This window comes from Cynocephalus volans, chromosome 1 (genome assembly GCF_027409185.1).
Source record: "Cynocephalus volans isolate mCynVol1 chromosome 1, mCynVol1.pri, whole genome shotgun sequence".
Taxonomy (NCBI): Eukaryota; Metazoa; Chordata; class Mammalia; order Dermoptera; family Cynocephalidae; genus Cynocephalus; species Cynocephalus volans.
Genome location: NC_084460.1, coordinates 201,418,636 through 201,445,132, shown reverse-complemented (window position 1 = coordinate 201,445,132; position 26,497 = coordinate 201,418,636). Strand labels below are relative to the sequence as shown.

At 32.4% G+C, this 26,497-nt stretch overlaps 1 protein-coding gene across 1 annotated transcript in view; it reads left to right on the top strand.

Annotated features, from left to right (window-relative positions):
• DPP10 (dipeptidyl peptidase like 10) overlaps nucleotides 1–26,497 on the top strand; it is a 686,000-nt gene that overhangs the window by 609,251 nt on the left and 50,252 nt on the right. The window contains exons 13-17 of the mRNA XM_063093496.1: nucleotides 1,205–1,312; nucleotides 16,942–17,033; nucleotides 17,425–17,472; nucleotides 20,677–20,798; nucleotides 22,491–22,538. Of these exons, the coding sequence (XP_062949566.1) occupies nucleotides 1,205–1,312; nucleotides 16,942–17,033; nucleotides 17,425–17,472; nucleotides 20,677–20,798; nucleotides 22,491–22,538 (418 nt within the window). The remainder of the gene's footprint in view (nucleotides 1–1,204; nucleotides 1,313–16,941; nucleotides 17,034–17,424; nucleotides 17,473–20,676; nucleotides 20,799–22,490; nucleotides 22,539–26,497) is intronic.

The following is a 26,497-nucleotide window of genomic DNA, read 5'->3' as shown; positions in this document are numbered from 1 at the left end:
GCATACACAAAATATATGTTGAAGAATGTTAGCTGCTAAGGACAAAATGGAAAGAAGGTAGAAGGAGATGAAGGATGTCAGGTAGAGTTAGATGATCTGGCTTCCCTGGTCATGCTTTACATAAGCTAATCAGGAAACACCTCCTTGATAAGGTAACACTGGAGCAGAAAAAAGGAAGAACCAGACAAATGGAATAAAAAGTGAAAGGGACCTGGAGCAGGAGCATGCGGGAGCGCAGTCAGGAAGCAACAGAATGGAAGAAGATGAGATCAGAAAGATCGAAGAGGACAAGGCCATCTAAAAGGACTTGAGGACCATTTTTAAGACCTAGAGGGAACCATATGAAAGCCTTTCTTTTTACCACATACAGAATCACTTTCATTAATCTAACAGCAAAGAACTCAATGATGTGTCAGATATATCCATTTTCTTAATGTTTCCCCTGAAGCAAGAGAAAGCAATCTATATGTATGGCTTCCATCATTTGATTTTCAAAATAATTCTATTGATTTAACGTGCCACTAAAGCTTAATTAAAAAATCATCAAATGCGGGTTCACAGTTGTGGGTGGGCACTGTGTCTGTGGAAAGATGAGCAGCGAAAATGGAAAATTTGTAATAAATTGTTTCCTACAGATTCCTTCCAATTCTGTGGCCTTTTGGTTTTTGTACCTTCAGTAAATTTATGTATACGTCATCAGAAATGTATCTTCAAGTAACTAGAGTTACTGAGTAGATTTCAGAAAAAATATTAAATATGCTAAAATATTAAATATTAATTATTTTAAATATTAAATAATTTTATAAGTTTTGAAAAAAATTATTTTGATAAACTGCTGCAAATGTTCATATTTTCCTTATCTATGAAGGATAAAATGCTAAACACAATAGTACATAGAGATATGAAAGGGCTTGTTCAAGCCAATTTTAAAAGTATCTTGAATCTAAATGTAAATCATTTCTATCCTCTATGCAGGAAACTGCCCCATCCTTCCCAGCACTCCAACACATACAGGCATGACGTACCATTAAATTCACTTTTAGAAAGTGCTAAATATTATATGCTTATCTTTTCAGTAATTTGATCATCCTTCAAACCAATTCTAAATTAATAATTGGTATAATCTAAGCATGAATTAGCAGTAGTCGGCAGCACAAATTGCATGTGCCATTTTGAGACTGTTACATGCTCTTCTATATTTTAGAATGAGGAGCCCGTGTTTTCTAGAGATGGCAGCAAGTTCTTTATGACAGTTCCTGTTAAGCAAGGGGGCCGTGGAGAATTTCACCACATAGCTATGTTCCTCGTCCAGGTAAGTGTTGGCTTCTATTAGTGATTTGGTTTCATTGTCATCTTGTCTCTGAAGGCCCAATTTTTGTGGCATTCTGAACCTCCAGTTAATGCCTGTGAAGCCCAGCCAGATAGCTAACTCACAGACATTTTAGGTAAAGGACCTCCTTCCACAGCCATAAATTCAAGCCGTGCATTCTCACAAAACAGTCTCAACACTCAGTAAAATTTACTGAGCCATTCATGTGTGCTATGAACCAAGAACTTAGGGATATAGAATTTAATAAATGAAAAGCACCCAGCTTTCAAAGACCTTAGGGCAATCTAGAGAAGATTTTGTTATTCAACAAATACATATTACCTATTTTATACAAGAAATATTTTCAAAATGTTATAAAAGTTTTGAATATTCAAAATAACCTGTCTATCAAAAATTAAATGGTTGAATAAGTTATAGTACATCCACACAAGCAAATATGATGCAGATTTTAAAAAACAACATAAAATAGGGTTTTTTATATGTTAAAGACACAGAGTCTGTGATATATTTTATAGACTTTCTGATAAAAGGAGGGGAAAAGGTTATTTTTTCATTCTGTGATTCATAAGAATATTAAGTTTATATAGTTATATTTAATTATTTAAAAATCAGTGGGTTTACAATAAGTAGTTTAAATATAACAAGATTAATATGTTAATTTGAATTTAATTTCCAATAACAAACATTCATGAGAGAATAAAGCATCCTTCAAAATCAAATAAATAAACATCCTAACCTCATAGATGAAAAGCTTTATAATGACGTCATTGTGGCTAAACTGGAATTTTTATGAGAGTTTACGAACAAACTAGCTAAGAATTATTTCATACATACAAAATGTAGAGCAAATATAAATGTAACAAAAGATCCCTTAACCAACATGGCTACATTTACGTTCTCAGAACCTTTACGTCTCCTGCATATTCTCAAATGGGTACCGTTATCTATATACACATTTGTATATGTTTAATGCTTTGGATTCTCAAAATCTGTGTCAATATTTTAAAATTTAAAACTTGTCTAAGGTCTGTGCTATTAAAATAATTGTCATGATATTAACTTTAATTTTAATCAAGGATGAAATAAGTAATTTGGAACATGTATAATTTCCACAGTAAATATGTAGTTGGTTTTCATAGCATATTATTAAAGTGAAAAACAAGCTTAGAATATTGTATATATCTATATATTTAAATGTTTTATATATAATATATATTTATATATAATAATGCATATATGTACATATAAATGTTTATATATGAGTGAAATTTGGGGTGTTTCTATGTCAAGCTATCAACATGCTATCTGACAGGTAAATTAAGGGAATTTAAAAAAATTTTTTATATGAACTGGAGGGAGCCTCACTAGAAAATTTCTTTACTTGATAAATATTTGTTAACTAAGAGTAAACTTTGTTGTCATAAATATTAGGGAAATATTTTGGCTAATAAAAATCATGCTTTCCAAATCTTATAACTGTGGCATTTTATTTTATTTTATTTTATTTATGGTTTAAAAAATTGTTTTTCATAGAAGAGAAAGCTTAATGGTTTTTTTTATCAATCTTTTTAAAAATTATATTTATTTATACATATTAATGGTGTACAGAGTTGACTATTAGAATCTGTGTACAGTATGTGATGATCAAATCATTATTAGCATGCTCATCATTACAAACCATAATTACTTTTTGTGTCCCTTACACAATTGATCTCTATCCCCCATCTCTCCCCCTTTCCCTCCTCTAGTAACTATAGGCCTGTTCTACAAACTGTACAGAAATGCAGATGGTAAAGTTTACATACAGACTGTGTATACTTATTATAAAAGATAAGAAAATATGTACAATCTTTGTATATACAATTCTAAGAAGATGACAAACTATTCAACAAATTAGGAAAAAAAATAGTGCATTGAAAAAAGTATGGTATTAGGCAGAGTTATAATATTGGTATGTAGGAACCAAGAGTTTCTTTATAAGCCTTAGGAAGAAATGCCTTCTGTCTCCCAATCAAACCAACCTAATATGTAATGTAATTCATTATTTCTGAAATGTGCTGAAAAACAACTTCATAGAGCAGATGTATTTACTTTGTTCCTCTTCTTCATGGACATTATAAAAAGGCTTTCATTGACGAGGTAAACATTTTGCTCTATTCTGGTTTTTTTTCATGAAATGTATAGTTTGCTTCACTGACAAGTGAACGTGGCTGCATGATTATTTATGGCAATTGACTAAAATTAGTGTACTTTGTTAATGAGTGTAGGTCAGTGTTTAGGTAAATGAAATTTATACCTTACTTTACACACACACAAACACATACACATACACAGATTATTTTATAAAATAGTTTGAATTCCCTTCCCTTAATTTAATAACAGCTAACAAAAGCCATTTCATGAATAATTTATGATTATCTTTTTTATATATGTACATACTGTATAAATTTGAAAAGTTCTAAACTGAATAAACTGAGTAAAGGAGAACATAAAATCACCCACAATCTTGTCACCTCAGAATCTCACACTTTTAATCAAATGGTGCTTATATTTTCTACTCCTTTTTACATTAAGAATATATAGTTTTGGGGCCGGCCCCGTGGCTCACTCGGGAGAGTGCAGCGCTGGTAGCCCTGAGGCCTCAGGTTCGGATCCTATATAGGGATGGCCTGTGCGCTCACTGGCTGAGCGTGGTGCAGACGACACCAAGCCAAAGGGTTACGATCCCCTTACCCGTCACACACACACACAATATACATTTTTTTTTCTTTAAAGATTGCAATTATAACATCATATATATTTGTAACATTTAAAGAAGAGTTTATGAACATGTCAACACTTTATTAAAGTTATTTCTATTTATTAATATTAGAAATGATTCAGAGATAAACACTCATATATAAACACTTTTTTCAATTTATGATTATTCCCACAAAAATATATTTCTAGATGTTAAAAGTACCTAGACAAAGCATATGCATATGTACGTACAGTCACGCACTGCTTAACAATATTTCAGTCAATGTTTGTGCAATGGTGGTTTCATAAGATGACAATATATTTTTTACTGTACCCTTTCTATGTTTAGATATGTTTAATACACAAATACTTATGATTTTGTTTAATTACCCACAGTTTTCAGTACAGTAACATGATGGTTTGTACCCTGGTGTATAGTACCCTGGTATAGTTTGTACCGTGGTATATGTTTGTACCCTGGTATAGTACGCTATACCACCTAGGTTTGTGTAAATGCACTCTATTATGTTAGCACAACGAGGAAATTGCCTAATGACTCATTTCTTAGAACATATTTCCATCATTAAGCGACACATTTTTGTTTAGGTTTTGATATATAATGCCAAAATTAGCTCTCCAGAGAAGTGTGATAATTTGCAGTCTAAACAGTAACGCATGCCAACAATGATAACCTTTTATCCTTCTTTTTCTTCCCTTGCCATGCCACATTATTCCACCTAAAGTTGACATGCTCAGAAAGTGAGAAGTGACAGCACCAGGGTGCTTGGCAGCCCACAGTCAGGAAGACCACCTTTACAGTACTTTACACTTAGCTATGGAGAGAGCATCTTGATTCACTCAGAATATATTTATTTCTTTGAAGTACCTTACTAAATAAAATTAGTAAATTTTTGCAAACATTTTGCTCTCTGAATCAGTAAGTAAATAAAAATCATTCATTAGACACCAAACTAAAAAATTATTGCTTTCAAGGCTATTTTCATTATGGAGAGTGATTGTTGTCATTACAAATATTTCAGTGGTTCTTTTCTCATTTACAAAAGCTATCTTTGTTGAAACAATTTCAAGAGATAAAACTAAAAAGAGAAAGAATTGATGTGTTTTCCCTCCAGCCTTCTTTTAAACATGATTGTAATTTTATGTAAACTACAGTAATGTATTCTGACATTTTAAATTTAAATTTTAAATGCATACTTTTCCAAAATGCTAAATAATTTCAAAAAACATTATTTTAGCAAATTAATATTTAATTGACTGGATTTACAAAGATAGCCGTTATTTATTATTTGAAGTTTAATTTAGTGGCAATTTGTTATAATTATAGATAACACTGTACATAAAACTTATTTATATTGTGGATTACTTCTTTAGTATTGATTAATAGAACTGGAATTTCTGAATGAAAAGTAAAATATTTCTAAACCTGTATATATGTATTTCCAGATTATTTTCAGTATTAACGCATGAAAGCAGAATTTGTGAGTGATTTCTCTATCTTAATATATTTTATTAAAGACAATATTAGATGAAACAATGGATTTTCTGGAGATCATATATAGCTAAAATAATTGTTCTTCTGAAGAGAGTGTGCAGTGTGCATATTACTATAAGTTTATGTAGTGAGTTACATAAACTTCCTGAATCACACACTAATGTGATCCAAACTTCTTTTATGTGTTACCATTACACTTTTGATCACTTCAGATATTTTTCCCTTCCCACCCCCCAAAATAATATTTGTTATGTAGACGTCTACCTTGTGAATTCCCATCTCTGGAAATGTAATATATTACATCCTGCAATTCAAGCTGCAATAAAGAGAAAGGTTTTTATCAAAGATATAGGCACCTTTTTCTCTCAAATATGGGGCAGGCATAGTTTCCATTATGTTCAGTGGTTCAGATTCATGGCCATAAGCAATTGCCCTGTCATCTTCCAAAATTGTGTTAAATGAAAAATTATATGTTGGTTAATCCATTCACTTTATCTATTCAGCAACATGAAGTTTAGCCCACGAGAGCTGATGATTTCACGTGGAACAATTTTCAGCGCTGTTATTCATTACCAATACTGTAGAAAATAGAATGCCCCCAATCCACAATTCTATCACCTAATCAACCCAATAAATTTTTTTCATTAAATTTCACTGCTGTATCTGATTAGGACATTGTCTAAAAACAATTAGCTCTTCTCAGGTGATGAATAGATAGTAAATTAAAGCGTACTATTTTAAGGCACTACAGCATTTCCCTTATTTAGAAGCTATAAAAGTTAAACAGAATTTAGTATACAAAATTTGAATGATCAATGTGTAATCAGGTAAAAAATGGTACAGACACCATTAAACTTTTACTGATACCAATGTTTCCAATACATAAAAAGAAATATAAAATTTGTACTTCTTTGAGTCAGATAAAATCTTCACCAATTCCAGGAGAGATGTCTTATATCTAATGTCCCAAGTAAAAACATTGTATTCTAGATTTTAAACCCTATTCTAAGAATGAAGGAAATTACTAGTTTTACTGCTTTTTATTCTAAAATTAAAGTTGAATTATGAAATTAATTTAAAGTATATTGCCATATTGCATTTGTCAAAGTCCACTATGGTCTTACATTTATACACATTGTATCCGATTTACCAAGTAAATATAACAGAGATTATAGATGCACAGAAAAAAAAACAAATATTACTATGAATTAAAAATTTATTTCATGCTTCATTAAATTATCTTCCTGTGATTGTAATTCTGCTAAAAATGTTTGAAACATTAACTGAAGTACAGACCCACCCCACTGCCCCGTGAAAACTAAAGTCCCTTGATATTTATCTTTGACTTATTTAATAGTCACCTACCATATTCTGATTGGTATTGGGATTATCAACCTAGAGTCCAGATCAAAATTAACGTGCTCACTGCTATAATATATTCTGATATTTATTATTGGAAAATAAGTCCATGCTATTATATATATGTACGATGGGCATTTGACATTCCTTAGCCCATATTTTCTCTAGTAGGTATAAAGCAAGCAAGGGAATTACAAATGATTGAAATAAAATCAAAAGTTTGTTAGGTTGTTATGACTTACAACAAGAGATCTTTTGGTCCTACACTTAAAAGCATAAAATTTTGAACCAAATGGATCATTGAAGTGACTCACTTAAAGCAGGTCCTGGAAGTAAATATGGGGAGCTCTCCACTGGGTTATTGTCCAGTGGGAACTTGGCAATAAAATGTCTGACTTTAGAGCTCCATATTGCCTTTGGGTTGTGCCCATCTCCAGTCTCACAAATAGGTTTCACCTTTGCATGTACACCTTTAATCAGCACATATTTAAACTTTACAGTAATGCATCAGACAGTATACAAAAAAGTTGAGATAAAGAAGTCACATGTTGTTTTTGACTTTAAACATCTGGAAGCCTAGAGAACTCCTTTAAGAACAAGGAACAGAATATTTAAGGAGATGTTGAAAGTCAGATGTGTACCAGTAAGACAGAGCTGTTGAAGGAAGATTCTATTTCTATGAATACGAAGTGGAGTATAGAATACTTTTTTTAGTTATATTTCCAGTAGTATGGGAAAGTAGATATAATAAAACTCTCTCATATGAAACAACCTGAATTCTGGATATATTTATATTAAAAATTGTTGGAAGTGTTACTCAGCTAATAGATTACATTTTCTGAAGACAATGCAACTAAATTAGGAGTCAGTAATAAAAATTATAAGTTTGGAAAAGCCATACATTTAGAAATAAATATAATTTCTATTTATTCATGGGTTTAAAAAAACTGGTAAATATTCAGAATTAAATGAAAACACTATATATCCAAGTATATGGGACACAGAAAACAACAATTTGGGCAAATTTATAGCATTTAATTAAATACACATATAGTATGTAATTTCATATATGTGTGTATATATATAGCACCCAGTGTCAAAATTTAGAAAAAGAGCAGAATAAATTCAAATGTAGAAGAAAGAAAATGAGAAATGAAAGAGTAAAAATGAATAAACTAGAAAGCAAAGACAAAATAAAGAGGCAAGGTAAAACAAATAATTGGCTCTTCGGAAAAAAAAAAAATGATTAAATCCATAACGTTTATGAAAATTGGGAAAACCCCAAAGTATAAGTAAAGAAAAGGGGGCAAAACTGCAAATTTTCAAAGATATTAAAAACAATTATGAATAACTTTATGTCAGTGAACTTGAAATCTGATTTAAGAAACAAGACAATCTGAATTGTCCAATAGCATTAATAAAATGGAATCGGTGTTTTAAAATTTTTTGACAATCAAGCACAGGTGGTTTGTAAAAGTGAGTTTTACCTAATTTTCCAGAAACATGAACTTCCAGTTTTATGGAAACATATTCTGAAAATAGCAAAAGATGAAAGTTTTTCAATACATTTTATGGCATGGGTATCATCTTGTAACCAAAACCAGATAAAGACAGTAGAAGAAAGAACAGTATGACAATGAAAGTTAAAACTCCTAAAACATATATTGGCAATTTGAATGCCTTAAAAAAAATTACTAAGTGATTTTTCACATAGGAATGCCAAATTTGCTTGACATTTTAAATTCTAGAAGATAATCCACTGCATTTACATCTAAATGAGAAAAATTATAACCATCTTAATAGATGCAACACAGGATCCAATAAATTCAAAAAATTAATATTCAAAAACCGTAGAAATCTAGGAATAAAGGGAACTTTTTAAAGTTGACAGAGACATTCATCAAAAGTTTAGCTAATATAGCATAACTGACAGTCCTTTAAAAATAAGAATTAATATAAGGAATCAAAATGAAAGCTTGAATATGCACAAAACCAGAGGTGATATTTTTTTCAAAATTATCACTTAAAATAAAAAGGAAAAGAACTTGTAATATTGGTGGTAAAAGCAAAGATGCAAACTAGTGATAGAAATTAAGAACCCTACAGAAAGAAGAAAAGTTTATTAGATATCAGAATACAAATATCCACGCCTAATTGTGCCTCCTTAGGTTGCTCCTTGGAGTACTAATCTTCATGATATTAGTGACAGAAAGCTAATTCTCCACCCAATCCTTCATCACCTTTGTGTATGTATATCTTGGAAAATTCAAGATATTTCTAAAGTATAAAATGTGACCGGCAATAGATATACAAAATTACTATTTGAGAAAAACAGAAAATAGAAATAAAAAATTTTCGATAGATGAAAATACTGCCCTTACAACAATTATGAAGCAGAAGAATGCTGTAAAATGGAACTATAATATAAATTATATATCATTAAATAAGAATTTGCAGATATAAAATTATACCAGTTTGAAAACTTAAAAATGGCTTCATAAAGTAGAAGAAAAGTTATGAGTGAAAAAATAACAAATTTCAGGAAAGAAACTAAAAAATTTATAAAATAATAGCAAATCAATTAAAAAGTGACCAAGGGTAAATAGAGATTATTGATAATATGCTAATGAGTATCATGGACAGACGTGAAAACAGCTGTTGGATTGAAAATGAAATAAAGAATTACAAAGGATCAAAGACAGAGAAGACAGAGAAATAAGATATAACTGATATTTAATTGAAATTCTTAAAAGAGATTAAAACAATAGTGAAAGAGAGGCAATATTTAAAGTCGTAATCCAACAAAAATGTTCTAGAAATTAAAAAAAGACCTTTGGGGGGATGATAAGAGAATTATTAAAGTCGTTAATATAAAATAACTTTTTAAGGTAAATTAAAAACCTAGCACCAGATCTTGAAACACTAAAAAAAAAAAAAAAAAAAAAAAGGAAAATTAAATAAAATAAAGACTGCTGAGGAAACTCTCATCAAATATGATATCCATAATAAATATATAAAATCATGACCAAGAAGTTTTTTAAAAGGGTAGCAGTCATACTAAAAATATGTATTGGCTTAATTTTGCATACAAAAGGAAAAAGAATATTTTTCAGACTGGCTCTTAAAAAAGAGTCCAATTCTATCTTTTATGCAAAATAGACATCTAAAACAAAATGATACAGAAAGACTAAAATCCTGATACCAGACAAGAGAACTTTCATGCCCAAAGCATCAAAAATGACCAAAAGAAGATAATTTATGATGATAAAGACCAGAAATGACAAGGAAAACATAATAATTAAAAATTTCTGTATCTATGCCATAGATATCAGAGTAGCCACCTTCAAAGCAGAAACACACAGAAACAATTTGGTAAGTGGAAACTTTCCATTCTCTGTCACATGAAAACAATACCCATTAGGAAGATGATAAATTTTAAAAGATCCATACTATCATTTTAACTCTAAAATAATCAGTGCTCTCAGTAAAAAAATAAAAATAAAAACAAAAAAAACCTACATGTACTAGGAGAATATAAGTAAATTCTTTGTATCTTTGGTGTGAAGAAAGTCCTCCCATTTGAGATGGGGTGTCATCTTAATGAAGACCTTAGTTGTCCCCACAAAGAGTTCTGGCCTGGATGGCTCTTTACAGTAGTCCCAAGTCAAGGCAGGAAGACTGGATTTCTATACTGTAATACCGATCAGGCTGTCCTTAGATTGCGGCTGCCCTTGAAAAGGGGTGTCACCTTGGGTAAGGCAGTTTTCTTCAGTTCAAGTGTCTTAGTAACTGTTGTAACAAATACCATAGACTCAGTGTCTTAAATAACAGGCTTTTATTTCTCACTGTTCTGAAGGCTGGGAGGTTCAAGATCAATGTGCCAGCTGATTTGGTCCCTGGTGAAGGCCCACTTCCTGCTTGCAGATTGCAGCCTTCTTGCTATTTCCTCATATGGTGGAGAGAGAGGTCATTAGGGAAGTAATCTCATCATTAGGGTTCTACCCTTATGACCTAATTACTTTCCTAGGATCCCAACTCGAAATACTATCACATTGAAGATTTGGGCTTCAACATATGACTTTGAGGGGGCAGGGGGAGCACAGAAACATTCAGTTCACAGCTACAAGTGATCCCCAGAGAAAACTTAACAGCTGCGGACAGAAGACTGAACAGTATCACTTCTAGCCACAGGTGAAGTAAGTCCTTCATTTCAGAAGGCAGATCTTATGGGCACATCGTAGCATTCACTAGAACACTATCTCTTACCATCATGTTGCCAAAATTTCAAACATTGAACAATGTATTCTGTAACATATCTGTGGAAAAACAGGTACTCATACACTGCTGATAGATGTGCAAAGTGATACTGCCCTTATGGAGGAGCATAGCTGAAGATACATTCTTACATATTAAATGAACAAACAAACATACACAGGATTAATCACTGCAGCATCTTTTGAGATGTGCATCATTGGGGGCTAGTGGAATGACTTATGGTACATCCACACAACAGAGAACTATGCAGGAATAAGAAAGACAGAACGACCACTAACAATGGATATGGAGTTAGTCCCATACTCTCACTAATTTACATGTATTTGCATATTGGGATATGCATTTATATTTATAGTTATATATATAAATAAAACTTTTGGAGATATAATTTTTTATAAAAGAAAAGGAATGATAAAGTAAGGAATTATTTTTCTATAAATGATGAGTGAGAATGGGCATAGGAATGAGAACAAGACTTCTCTCAGTACACAAGCATATTTCAAAAAGTTTGTGGAGAACAGAACTAAAAAATAATGTGAATCTTTCATGAATTTTTTGAAGTACCCTCGTATTTACCCATGTGTGCAAGCATATACAATATATACTTTTGAACCATGTATATATTTAAAAATAAATAAGTAAACAGAACAAGGATATCGAAGCCTAAATTGAAGTACTACTTAAATATAAATCAAACTGATACTTTTTAAAAATTTCATCTAATTTTAAAATTTATTTTCTTAATTGACACATATTGATTTTACTTATATACGGTATAGTTATATTTCAGTACATGTTTACAATGTGGGATGATCAAATCAGGGTAATTAGCATATTCATCATTGCCAGAATTTATCATTCTTTGTGATAAGAACATCTGAGCTCCTTTCTTCTAGCCAATTGAGAACACACAATAAATTATTTTTTAATTATAGATGCCTAGCACTACTGTAGACCACAAGAACTTATTTTTTCTATTCATTAACCAGCCTCTCACGATGCCCCCTCCCTGCTCCACATCCCAGCCTGTAGTATCCGCAATTCTACTCTCTACTCCTTGTCCATGTTGCCATGAATAGCAGGATTTCATTATCTTTTTATGGCTGAGTAGTACTCCATTGTGTTTATATACCACATTTTCTTTATCCATTCGTCTGTCAATGGATGCCTAGAATGATTCCATATCTTGGCTACTGAAAATAGTGCTGTCATAAACATGGGGGTGCAGATATGTCTTCACTATGCTAATTTCCTTTCCTTTAGATAAATACCCAGCACTAGTATTGATGTATCATATGATAGTTCTATTTTTAGCTTTTTGGGGAGTCTCCATACTGTTTTCCATAATTGTACAAAGTTGCATTCCCACCAACAGTGTGTAATAGTTTCTTTTTTCTCTGCATCTTCACCAACATTTGTTATTTTTTGTCTTTTTAATAACTGAAGTAAGATGATATCTCATTGTGGTTTTGATTTGCATTTCCCTGTTGATTAGTGGCGTTGAGTAAATTTTCATATATCTGTTGGCCATTTGTATGTCTTCTTTTGAGAAATATCTATTCAGATCATTTGCCTATTTTTTAATTGGATGATGATGATGATGATGATGATGATGATGATATTTTCTGTTGTTGGATGAATAGTTCACAAACATTTTTTCCCATTCTGCCAGTTGACTCTTCACTCCATTGATTGTTTCCTTTAATATGCAGAAGCTTTTTAGTTTGATGTAAGCCCGATTGACTGTTTTTGCTTTTTTGTTCCTCATGCTATAGAAGTCTTCTCCATAAAATTTTTTCAAGACCAATGTCTTGGAGTGTTTTCTTTAAGTTTTATTCTAGTAGTTTTATAATTTCATCTCTTATATTTGAGTTTTTAAATCACTTTTAGTTGATTTTGGTTTATAGTGAGAAATAGGGATCTAGTTTCTCTCTTCAACTAGACATCCTGTTTACCCAGCACCATTTACTAAAGAGGCTGTTCTTTCCCCAGTGAATGTTCTTGTTGGCTTTGTCAAAACTTAGTTAGTTGTAAATACATGGGTTCATTTCAGGGTTCTCTATACTGTTCCATTAGTCCATATGTCTGTTTTTATGCCAGTAGCATGCTGTTTTGATTATTGTAGCTTTGTGTTATAGCTTGGAGTCAGGTAGTGTAATGCCTACAGCTTTATTCTTTTTGCTCAGGATTGCTTTGGCTATTCAGTCATCTATGGTTCCATACGAGTTTTAGGATTTTTTTTTTCTATTTCTGTGAAGAATGTCATTAGTATTTTGATATGGATTACATTAAATTTGTAGATTGCTCTGGGTAGTATGGTTATAAACAATATTAATTCTTTCAATTCATAAACATGGGATGTCTTTCCTTTTTCCTGTGTCCTCTCTAATTACTTTCATCAGTGCTTTGTGGTTTTCATTGTAGAGATCTTTCACGTCCTTGGTTAAATTTATTTCTAGTTATTCTCTTTTTTTGGTACCTATTATAAATGGGATTGCTTTCCCAATTGCTATTTAGCTAGTTTGTAGTTGGTGAATAGAAATGCTACTAATTTTTGTATGATGATTTTATGTTCTGCAACTTTACTGAATTCATTTATCAGTTCTAAGAGTTTTCGGTACAGCCTTTAGGTTTTTCTATATATAAGATTGTGTAATCTGCAAACAGGGATGATTGGATATCCTCCTTTCCAATATGGATCTTTATTTCTTTCTCTTGCCTAATTTCTCTGGCTAGGATTTCCAGTACTGTGTTGAATAAAAGTGATAAAAGTGGGCATCTGCCTCTTTGTCTTGTTTCTGTTCTTAAATGAAAAGCTCTCAACATTCCCCCCTCAGTATAATGTTAACTGTGGGTTTGTTATATATGGCCTTTATTGTGTTGAGACACTTTTTTTCTATACCTTAGTTCCCTATACTAAGTTCATGGTCTGTAAGGGCTCTGTAGATTTCTTGTAGCTAGGATTTCAAGCATTCAAGGTGGGAGTAAAAACTACTGGAGATTTTTTGGAACCTTTTTCCCCACAGTAGAGAGTCTTGCAGTTCCAGGCAGATTCTGGTGGAGCACTTTGTTTGTCTTTCTATGCTGCCATCCCAAGTCTTCTTCACTGTTTTTCTGAATTCTGGTGTTTTCTTCTAGACCCTCTATTCAACATGTGATTATCTATTTGTTGTTTTGGATTTTCTTTGTGTCAGAGGCAAGAGCTGGGCACCTCTAGTAAGCCATTTTGAACCAGAAACACTGAATTGCACACTTGAAAAGCATAAAATTTATGATGTGCATATATCTTAATTTAAAAAATTTAAAAAGAAATAATGAAGGTATTCATGAGGCCAGAGTTAGGCCAGCAGCTGTTGAGTCCCCAAGCTGATATCCACCAGAGTTCTGACACTGGGTTAGTTTGGGAAGCCCCAAAAACCCTGGGTTGTAGGGCAAGCTCAACCCACAGCAGGCAATCCATGTGCTCCCCCACAGTAATATGAATTTTAATAGAGTGAGTAACTACAATCAAACACATATATACATGCACATGTACACACATGGAAAGAGAGAGAGAGTAACAGAACATATGCAAACAAACCTATCTATCTAATCTTTCTATAGATGTTTGTATGTCCTCTGAAAAAGCCTGGAACTAACAGCATCACAGTAGCAATGAGCACACCTAACCCCATATCTTGATATCTAACGGCTATAATCCTGTGGAAAGAACCGGAGCTCCTTGGAAAAATAATCAATTACAGGCAAGGAGGAGAGGAAGTAAAAAGATCTGGTAACATCTCATTGTGCAGAAATCAAAGAAGTGCTCAAAGGCTAGAATAATCATGTCTGAAGAATAGAGGAGTTGACTTGAAGGGGTTTCCAATAACCAAATTTTGATATTCTAGCATCATAAAGAATAACAACACTAATGGAATATAGCATATTGCATTAAAAAAATTGTGTCTATAATAATATGAGGAGGAGGGAGAGAAAGAGAGAAAGAAAGTAGATAATTGAGAGAGAGAAAAGTAGGGGAAATTCTTCTTTACAGAGGAATGCTTCTTAATAAATATAGAACAAATGTTAGAATTAGAAATCACTTTGAAGTAAAAATTTGTTTAGGGACAGTTCATGAATGGACACCAAAACTGCCGAGTGAAGAGCTCGTGGGGAAAAAGATATTCCCATAATGTGTAAGCAGCATCCCACTTATAATCACAATGCAAAATATTTTATGATGAATAGATCTTACAGTTTTTATGTAAACAGCATTGCCATGATGGAGAAGACTTATAATGATGTTCCTTCTAATATGAAACAGAAGTACCCAATATCACCCATACAATATTCTTGCCAAAAATGTTTAGCCTAAACTAAATCATTAAAAAAAAACAAAACAGATAAATCTAAAATGATTGATATTCTATATAAGACCACTGGATCAAGAGTCTTAAAAATGGTGAATGTTGTAGAAAAAAAAAAGATAGGATGACTGTTTTACTATAAAAGAGACTAAAAAGATGACATCTCAATGAAATATATAAATCTTAATTGGGTCCTTTATTTAAAAAAATATTTGCAATACTAAAATTATATATATATGTGTGTGTGTGTGTGTGTGTGCTCATACATATATAATTGAATTATTCAGGATAGTTGTGTAAATTTTAGCACAGGCTATATACTCGGATGTTATTATAATTTCCATTGGTGTGATATGTGATTTGCTTATATGGAAAAATATTTTTAATCTTGAGAGATATATTTAGTTTGAGATAGCCTGATCTTTCAACTTACTTTCAAATGAATCAGCAAACAAAATGGAGTAGAACGAAACTATCCAAAATGTTGACATTTGGTGAATCTAGATAAAGATTATATGGATACTCATTGTACTATTCACTGAAACTTCCCCCAAAATTTGAACATTTTTAAAATAAATAGAAAATGGATGTGATAGTTTCATACTCATTATTTTAATCAAAATCAAGTAGTCTGATGAAAATAGCTGTTGGTGAGGAAGTGGGGAGGGGGGAGAGCCATGAAAACTCGTATTGCTAGTAGAGTATAAATTGGTAAAACTTTGGAAAATAATTTGTGACTAGTTAAGTAGAAGACACATATATCTTCTTGCCAAGCAATCCCATTCTTAGGTGTTTGTCTCAGAGAAGCTCCTTCCATGCATGTCAGGAAATGTTAATAGGAATAATTATAGGCAACTTATTTTCAAGAGACAAAATTTAGAAACAACTCGAATGTCAGAACAAATAAATTATGCTACATTCTTACAATAAAATACCATATAGAGTGGAAATGGACTATGCTTATAACCATCAACAGAGATTCTTCTCAGAAAAATTATTGAGTAAAAACAGCAAATCTTATAGTAATGCACAGGCTGTATAGATTAAAAAATGTATAACACTGAGTGTTGATTTGAAGTAAAGTTTGCTCTGAAATAGTTTATTTGAAGCTGCTCAAACTGTACGACTGCCTTTCACTTAGATGAGAGCGACTGAAGTCCTCAGTCAGTACCAAATGCTGCCCAGGAATAAAGGCACCATCCTGCCTCCGTTTGTGTTTATAGGAATGCATATGCATCCTTGAGATTTAAAACAAAAAAACTGCATGTTAGCTGAGAATTCAAGAATTACAAGTGGTACAGGAGGTCAGAAAGAACTTCTGTGTATATGAGACATGCTGTTTAAATAAAAAAAAATCAATATTTTCTATTTCTTTGCAGAGTAAAAGTGAGCAAATTACTGTGCGGCATCTGACATCGGGAAACTGGGAAGTGATAAAGATCTTGGCATATGATGAAAATACTCAAAAAATGTGAGTGTTTTCAGTTCTCCAGTCATGCTGGAAGTCAGGGTTGTCAAAGGTGACCTTTTCTACCAGAATTATGCTTTGCTTACCACAGTTCTTGTCAAAACAAGCTGACCATGTAAAAAATAACCGTTTCTTTAAAGATTCACTCTACACTTCACATAGAGACACTTTATGCAGACACCTGCACCCACACACACCCCCTCAAATTAAGAGAGACTGTAAGACAGAGCAATTTCATAAAGAAAAAAAATGTTTCCCAGATGGATCAAAGCTCTATGGTTGAAAAACAACCCAGTTCTTGACCATTTTTGACAGTTTTGAAAATTCAAGTGAAAACTCAGTGGGACAAATACAGATGTACTCTGATGTTTGTGTTGTGTTCTTTCCTGGACAGTTACTTTCTGAGCACCGAGTCTTCTTCCAGAGGGAGGCAGCTGTACAGGTAAGCGGTGTGCCAGGCAGGGTTCCCTTGCACAGGCTGGCTTCACCATGACCATTTACACAGCACAAGGAAAGGATGGAAAAACCTGAAGTGTCATTTTCAACATCACTAGGGGAGAGACAACTGTGTGACGAAGCCTCACACTATTGGTCCAGTCCCTCAGCAGGACTGGAGGCTGGGTGGAGACCACTTTCTTCTCTTCTGCTCCCTCCAAATTCTTTTTTTCATCTGCTTTTACAGTTTCAAATATCTTTTTTGTGTGTGTGGCTTGCTTCTCTCAACTCCTCACATTAGAGGCATTTATATATTTTCCCTAATGGCCTCTTCTGCTGCTGTCTTATTTTGAATTTTAGTGCATTCATGTGGTGCACATGTAATTTATTCCTGAACAAAACAATGGTCTTATGAACACTTAGAATGTATCGAATGAAAGCTTTCTGTTTTTGTCATGTAGTTCCTAAAATCCAATGAAATTGTTGTAGGAAGGGGCATCCTTACTAAATCTAGAATGCTCATTACTTTCAGAAATAAAGCTACACATAGGGGAATCAGATCCATTTTCCCAAATGCAAAGCTGTATTCATAAAAAGGGCTGAAGATCACACATATTTAGTATTAAAATATCTTCTCACTCAAAAAGCTTTCACCAGGACTTCACAAGAATGACTTTTTATTTTTGACTGGCAAACAGCCTATTAATTCTAGGCTTTCTATGCACTTTCTAATTTCTATTTCATAGATCCATTTTTAAAGTATGAAAACTGCCATGGCATAGGTGGAGTTCATCATGTTTGAAGAAGTGTCACTACTGATTCTTACTAAGTAACCTAGATTTCCCTTTGAGAGTGAAAATGCTGGTTAATGTAGCCTAACTCCCTCTAAGTCTCCTGCATCCTCTTTTTTATGCACAATTTGCTTTCATTAGAAACAAGCTTTTCCTTTTTATCACTTCTCCTAATATAACATTTTCATATTCTCATCACTTCCAATACATCGTTTTCATATTCTTAGCTCGTTCTTTTGGACCTCCTGGAACCCATGTTCTCAATTCTAAAGATTTCCAGAGGAAGGAAAGCTATTTATACTTATTTATAGATACTGACTTGAATTTTGGTTTAGGGGATCTTGATCAAGGTATTGGTCACTTTTTCCTTTTGGTGACCTGAGTCTTGTCTCTCTGAAAACTTATATTATGATTGATATTGGTAGCCATAAACAATATTTTAGAGATGTGGAAATACTTGGTTGATGCTTATTCCTCCCATTTTATAAAACTCTTAAGGAGCAATGACAGTCAGAGGATTAGACTGGACTGCCTTAGTCTTTTTTCCTCTTATTAGCCTAAAATGTGATTTGAATCACAATGACTCTTTAGATTTGTGTGCTTTTCTTATCGCTCTAGTGACTGAGGCAGAACAGTCAATAGATCCATGACCTGTACTATTGTAGCTGACTGTGTTATTAAGAAAATGTAGTACCAATAAATTTCCCTTTCAATAGCTCATCCAATGCCAGTTGGCTTGGCTATGAGATAATGTTAGTATTTGACCCAGAAAATTCAATCAATGTCTTGCTCAGGCTATAAAAATGATGATTGGTTGACTTAACGTATAGTATTAGACACCCCTGCAGAGTAAGAACTGTTACCGTATTCAGTATTACGTTTTTTTCATTTGTTTCAAAATTTGCATTTTTTTATTTTAGCAATTTCATACTAATTTCTTTCTACATACTAAGAAAATACCAGTATAAATCTCTAGGGAACTTGGATCTGAAAGCTTTATAAAACAGTAGAGAGAGAAAGGTTTTAAATCTTAATATGTCACTGAAAAACTGTGGGCGACTAGGACAATTTCTAAGCGTCTATGTGGTGACGGTTATACAACACTGTGACTATAATTAATGGAACTCAATTGTGTACTTAAAATGGTTAAAATGGAACATTTTATGATGCGTATATTTTATCACAATTTAAAAAGTTGGATATGATTATGTTACTATATTAGTGAAACTAGCTACTGTGTTTTATACTAGCTACTGTGTTTTAAGTGCCTCGTATCTATTAATTGCCTTGACTAGTAAAAGAAAATTTTGATTATCAGCTCAGTGTTTCAAACATGAAATTGTGACTTTGCGAATTATACTTAACATTGAACATTAAATTGCTTTTGACGCTCTGTCACCTGCTTTAACCTCCTGTTCCCATCACCACGCTTGCAGCACATTGCACGTCAAAATCAACATGACTGTTATTCCTTCATAAGCATACAACCAAAATCGTTGTTCACTCCAAAATGAAATTGAGAAACTTTTCAAGTCTCTTTTAATGTATCATCAACCTTGATTTTATCCATTGGCTTAGATAATTTTGCATTTAGTTTTATTTATAAAATAAAGAACTCAATATGTATACTTTAACCTTGGTTAAATATCACAACCTCTTTGACCTTAAGCACCATTATTGTAAAATGAAGATGATGATCACTTTTTTCTTTACCTTCTCAATATTTTAAAGTATGTAGTATCATTTGCATGATATGTGTTATCGTACAAAAATAACTTCTCTTCCAAAAAATTTAATGCAAATATTTAGTAGAAAAATTGGGCTCTGATGCCAAATTCTAAGGTTTAGAATGCTTAGTTTAGAAAATCGTTGCTGTCCAGTTAGCTCGGTTGGTTAGTGTCTGGTGCTCATAATACTGGGGTGCAGAATTCAATCCCTGTATAGGCCAGCTGCAAAAAAAAGAAAGAAAAAAATCATGAGCTTGATTTTTGTGTGACTTTTGGAAACATTTTTTATTCCTTCCACTAATATTTATTGACGGTTACTTTATCTTAGCCTCTGTGGGCAATTCCCTTTAAGATTTTACACAGAAGTATCTATAAAGAAAATGCAGATAACAATAAGTTATGTTGAGTCCCTTGGAAATCAGTTTTTTTATATAGCCATATAAACATATATACATACATATTACATACATGCACATATTCATAGTTTTAATTTTATGACAGAGGAAAAAATGTGTGTGTCTTAACATTAGTAGTGAAAATTGACTTGGCATATGTATGGTGAGTCATAATTTACAAGGAACCTCTATGCAAGCACTGGTGTAACTCTTCTGTTCATGTTGTGTTTGAATATTGATGCCACACATTCAAGTGTCTGTGATAGTACCACTTCCAAGCTCCTTTTTCTTTTCTCAGTGCTTCTACTGAAGGATTATTGAATCGTCAATGCATTTCATGTAATTTTATGAAAGAACAATGTTCATATTTTGATGCCAGTTTTAGTCCTATGAATCACCGTTTCTTATTATTCTGTGAAGGTAAGATAATACATGATTTCTGTATTATATATATACGATTTATATATTGATTTATTTTATTAATTTTGTTTGATTACTATCTATTACTATCATTAATAACTGCTATTTTAGTAATACAATTTGATATTCTTCATCCATAAGTTTTTAAGTTTATACATCTTAGATTTTATTCAGATACAAATTTTATTCATATTTTTTATTTAGAAATAGAAATTGGGAGTCAACATGCAACACAATCAATCAAGGCTATTAGAACATGGACATTTTAGGAAGGTGAAAAGTATATTTATATGAACAAAGTATGTCTCAATAATGAATTAAAGTTGACCCTTGATCAACCCAGGTTTGAACTGCATAGCACAATTATACATGGATTTTCTTCCAGTAAATACTGTAGAGTACTGTAAATGTATTTTCTCTTCTTTGTGATTTTCTTAATAACATTTTCTTTCCTCTAACTTACTTTATTGTAAAATAGAGTTTATAATATGTGTTAATAGACTGATCATGTTATCAGTAAGGCTTCCAGTCAACAGTAGGTTATCAGTAGTGAGGCTATTGGGAAGTCAAAATTATACTGGGATTTTCCACTGCCTGTGAGTCAGCACCTCTAATCCCCACATTGTTCAAGGTTCAACTGTAACTACCTAATCTTTAGGAAAAGCAACAGTTTTCTTGTTAAAACAACACCTTGGTTGTTACGAGGTTTAGCATCTATGGAAATTGAATTCCCCTGCTCCAGCCTGCTTTAGTGCTGGACAATTACATTCACTCCTGTTACTTCTTCTATCTTGTAACAGTATGCTGTAGTCTCACAGGGTCATACAGTATCTCTGGGAGTGAAATCATTTTCCCTTTAATATGGTACTGTATTTCCCTGAGATGAAATGGAATCCACGTGCCCTCTAACAATGTGATGAATCGAGTGCTACTGCTTTAGCTGATAACTTATGCTGTCCTTTTTTAAGACACCATGAGAAATATACCAAAACTTTCCCTTTTGAGTTATTTTTTTCTCTTGATAACTGAAATGAAGTAATCAAAAAAAAAAAAGTTTAATGACTTTTTCACTTGTTTAATGACACCAGAGAAGAACCACTAGACTTTTAAATAGGTTTCTTAGAGAAATGAAGTTTCAAGATAACATCTTATGGTAACAAATTAATTAACTAGTATATTTTAAATAATTGGAGATTATGGTTAATATTTTTTAAATTAATATTTAAATAATAATTTTAAAAATTTATCTTGTGGATGAACTATTTCAAATATTCATGCATTCTTTCTTTCTTGGCTGAAAGTAAATAGATTTCATCTTAGATCAGCAAAGGAAGGATGAAAGGGTCATGAATCCGCTTTCTGAACATCAGTGACAATTCTACAGAAGACCATAGATAGAGTAAAACACATAGGATTGGATAAAACCATAGAAATATAGAAATATGGGGCATTTGGGTTGAGGGGGAATCTTAACAATAATTTCTGTAAATTGTTTCTTTCCCCATATGTTCTTACTTTTCTGAATAAAATACCCATAGAAAGAAATAAAATCTAGTTATCTGGTTTTCGTTTCATTATGTTTTAACCATAAAATGCTTCCATTTGGAAAGAAGAACCTGCTGTATAAACTTTCCAATAATTATTACTAAGATGTCTTTAAAAAATGTTTATACATGTATTCTTAAAATCCAGGTCCAAGAGTCCCAGTGGTCAGCCTACACAGCACGTACGATCCAGCAAGTGAGTACACTTTGTCATTCAAAGATGACAATTCAGAATAATTATAGTGCTGACCTTAGCAATTATGTTATTTATTCTGAGTGCCGAACTCTATAGAACTTATTTGCAGGCATCCCTAGCATGGGCTAAGTTGTGCAGACACTGTCAACTTGACCTTGTGTATGTAAAAGAAGCAGAAAAGCACGTGGTTTGAGCCATGCTACAGCCAATGTTGGAGCTTATATGCCTGAAATAGGGTATCTACTGTACTTAATTCATATGCGGATTGATAGATGAGGCAGGTACATTTCAGCCTATTGGCCCCTTTGTGCTCTGGTTCGTTCTTTCGTGGGCCTCACATAGGTTATGTTTTCAGAGCAATGCATTTTCTGGACATTCGAGAAAATTATGAAAAATATATTATTTTAAATATTTTGTACCTTGTTTGTTCCAGATATGCAGGGTCTTTTGGTCTTATATATTCACTTTTTCATTCATACACTTATTTATTTATATATTTGTTTAACTTTATTTATTGAGAGTGCATTTTATCAAGCAGTGTGGCAGAGGCTGGGGCTACTTTGATGTTCATGTGTTTACGAACTTAGTAGAATGTGCAAATAAATGCTTTGTTAAGCTAATCTTAAAAACGAATAACCAGATTGCTTCCTGCCTCTCTTTCTCCTTCCTTTCTTCCATCTTTCATTTTTTTTTTTTTTTTAGATTTCTGTAATCAGTGCTCTTATGCTGTAGTGACTTAACATGGGTTAGTATAACCTAATAATGAGGCTCATATTTATTGATTCATTTAATCTTCAGAACATCCTGGAAATAGTTACCTTTACCATCCTCTCTTACAAATGAAGAAACTGAGTCACAAAGAAGTTAAATAATTTGTCCAGAGTCATACTAATAAATGCCAGAGCCAGGAATCAAATGAGGCAGTCTCACTCCAGATAGGGCTTGTAATCACTACAATATGATGGCACCTTTCTTTCTATTGTGTTTTTGTCTCTTGAATCATATAATTATATTTAAGCAAGAGTCTCAGTTGGATGCCTTGACTTAAAGGAGATACAGATATAAGAGTGTAAGGTGGAATGACAAATGCCACTTGAGGAAACAGACAAAGACCATTTATATTCCTCAAATACTGCATTATGAAGACTTAGTGCCTTCCCTAGACAAAAGCGAATTTCTAAATTTGTGTTGGATTTTTGTGTGTCTGGAAGATAGATTAGCATATGTTTGAGTTCTTATTTATTCCTCTATCCCTGCCTTCAGTATAAATTTTAAAGAGGTTATGATAAGCAAATTAAATCTGTTAAATATTAACATGAACAGCAACAATAATAATAATAAAAGCACGGTAAGTAAAATGGAAAAAAAAAAGTGGAATTTCATAGAAAAATCAGTGTATAAAAATGGCTCTCTCGTATACTTTTTATGGGATATGAAACAGATTTTTTAGTATACCATAGGATCAATTTTCTCCTAGGCAAATAAGCAAATGGGTTTACAGTGAGGATGAGATATAGTCACGATGTATAGTATACACTTAGTAAATGACAATTATGTGTATTACATTGCATATTCTGCCTTAACAATTTAAATTGGGAGTTGAAAATTCCCATTTTGATTTTAATTTAATTTTATTCTTCAAGGCAATGTGCTTCTAACAAGTTCTGCGACAAATTATAGAACATTTCCATGAAAGGGAGATCTTTCTGATTTTCCCATTCAGAAGCCAACTGTGATTGTCATAGTAGCAAGAAACATAAAAAAGGGCTGTGAACAGTGGTCAGGTGCTTAATTTTTTTTTAAAAAGACAATTACTTATGGAAATAAAATATGCAGTGGCAAGTAAATCTTTGTATTAATGAATGCAAGTACACTCATACTCATTTTGGGGCCACATGAAGTAGAATAGTGCATCAGAAGAAAACCGAGGAAAAAAATAAAAATCCTTAACACACATGGAAAAGCTATAAACCCTTTAGTTATCAGAGAAATGCAGAGTAAAACACTGCCATGCAATATTTCCTAACAAACTAACACATAAAAATTTACATTGCTAATGAAGATATAATGAGACTTCATAATTTGCTAGTAGATTATAAGTTACAACAAATATTTTAGAAAAACAAAAATCATTCATAAGCCTTTCATATCTGCTTTCTTCCTTTTGATAGTTTATACTTAGGAAATAATTCTAAATAGTGAATATTTATGACAAAGTTATAGGTAATAGTAAGACATTATAAATAACTAAAGACAGAAAGTTGTGAATACATTTTAATGGAATATTACTCAGTGCCCTGGGTACCTTCCACTTGCCCTTCCAGAGTCACTTTTAGCTCTCAGTTCTCTTCCATGTTTCTGGGCTAAAGTAGTTTGCATAGATTAGGTTCTGTTGCCCTGTGGCTGCCAACTAGACTCCATCAAAGGGAATGTTGTAGGTGACTGGAGAGAGGGAGAAGAGGGATTTGGAGCTATCTCTTCCACCAACCTCATCCCTTTGGAGTCACTACAGGATGGTCATGACCCTTGTCTGAACGTCACTGTCCCTTCCATGTGGATCTCTCAGACGACCATTTCCATGGAGGTTCCAGCAACTTCTGTCTACTGCTGTCTACCCTTGACTTTAAGGCCTAGCCACTCCTAAGTCTGGGGTTATTGTATTATCTCTTAGGATCTTCCTTCCCACTGCTGATATATCTGTGATTAGTCCCTGTATGAAAACCCTGTCAAATTATTCTAATTGAAGAGTGCCATCGTTTCCTACTAGAATTAACAATAAAAAAGTATGCTTATAATTCTTGAAAAATGTTTAAGCTATATCTCTAAATGATTAAGGAATCCAAAGATTTATGCCACTTCCACAAAACTGTTTGACAGTTCATTTAAAAATCAAAGAAGATAATATGTGCAAATGTTAAAAATTCTTCTATTCCAAGCAACCGCCTTCCAGGTGATTTTTGTTGTTGTTGTTCTGTCTTCTTTAGCATTTTCTTAGTGCTCTACAATGAATATATATTACTTTTATAATGAAAAAGAAACCCTTTATTAAATGCTCAGTGACTTGAGACCACAGTATAAATATGTAAAATTTTACTTAATATTTCAAAAGTCCTTGGTCTTGTACTGCTATCATTCCCTTTTCTATATATTTCTTTTTTCTCTTTAATTTTACATACATGTTGGTTTCCTCTCTTTTACTTTAGCTCTTTCTGTTGAGTCTCTCTTCCCTTTCTTCCTTTCTCTCCATTTCATCTTATTTTTCTCATTCTTCTTTTTACTTCTCTTTCTTTTTCTTACCTTTCTTTTTTCTTCTCCTTCCTGATTTTCTTTGCTTTTCTTTCTCAGCTCACTTAAAACCATGTCTTAATATGACCTTTACCTTACATTGTTTGACAAAAACATTGCATGTATTAAACATTTTCTGAACTTCTCATAGAAGATGTTATGCACCCTTAATATTTTGAAAATAATTTTAATCTTTATTCTATTTATTTCTGTTAACTAGAATTTATTAATCTGTGCCTATGGATTAATAATTATTTCATGAGTAAATTAATGGCCTTTGATTTAAAAGTAAAAATTTTCCAACTACAGTCGTGTAATTAATTTACATGTAGTTAGATTTTTCCCACACTGATATTTGATAATAAAAAGAAACAATGAGAAAATACTAATAGGTTACACTCACATTGGAGCCTCTAGCAGTATATAGTCATTTATTAATTCATTTAGCCAATTATTCATTTTAATACGATTAACCATCATTCATTTATAAAAACCTTTATCTAAACAGGATGATCTGTAGTTACAGGTATAAAAGTAAATAATTGACCTTATTGTCCCCTTTGTAGTCACCAAATATCAACTGATATAGGCTTCTTTCACATGTAAAAATAATTCTTATGTCTACAGTGATTAAGTGCACTTTTATGATAGCTCTTGGGATTTTACATGGTGAA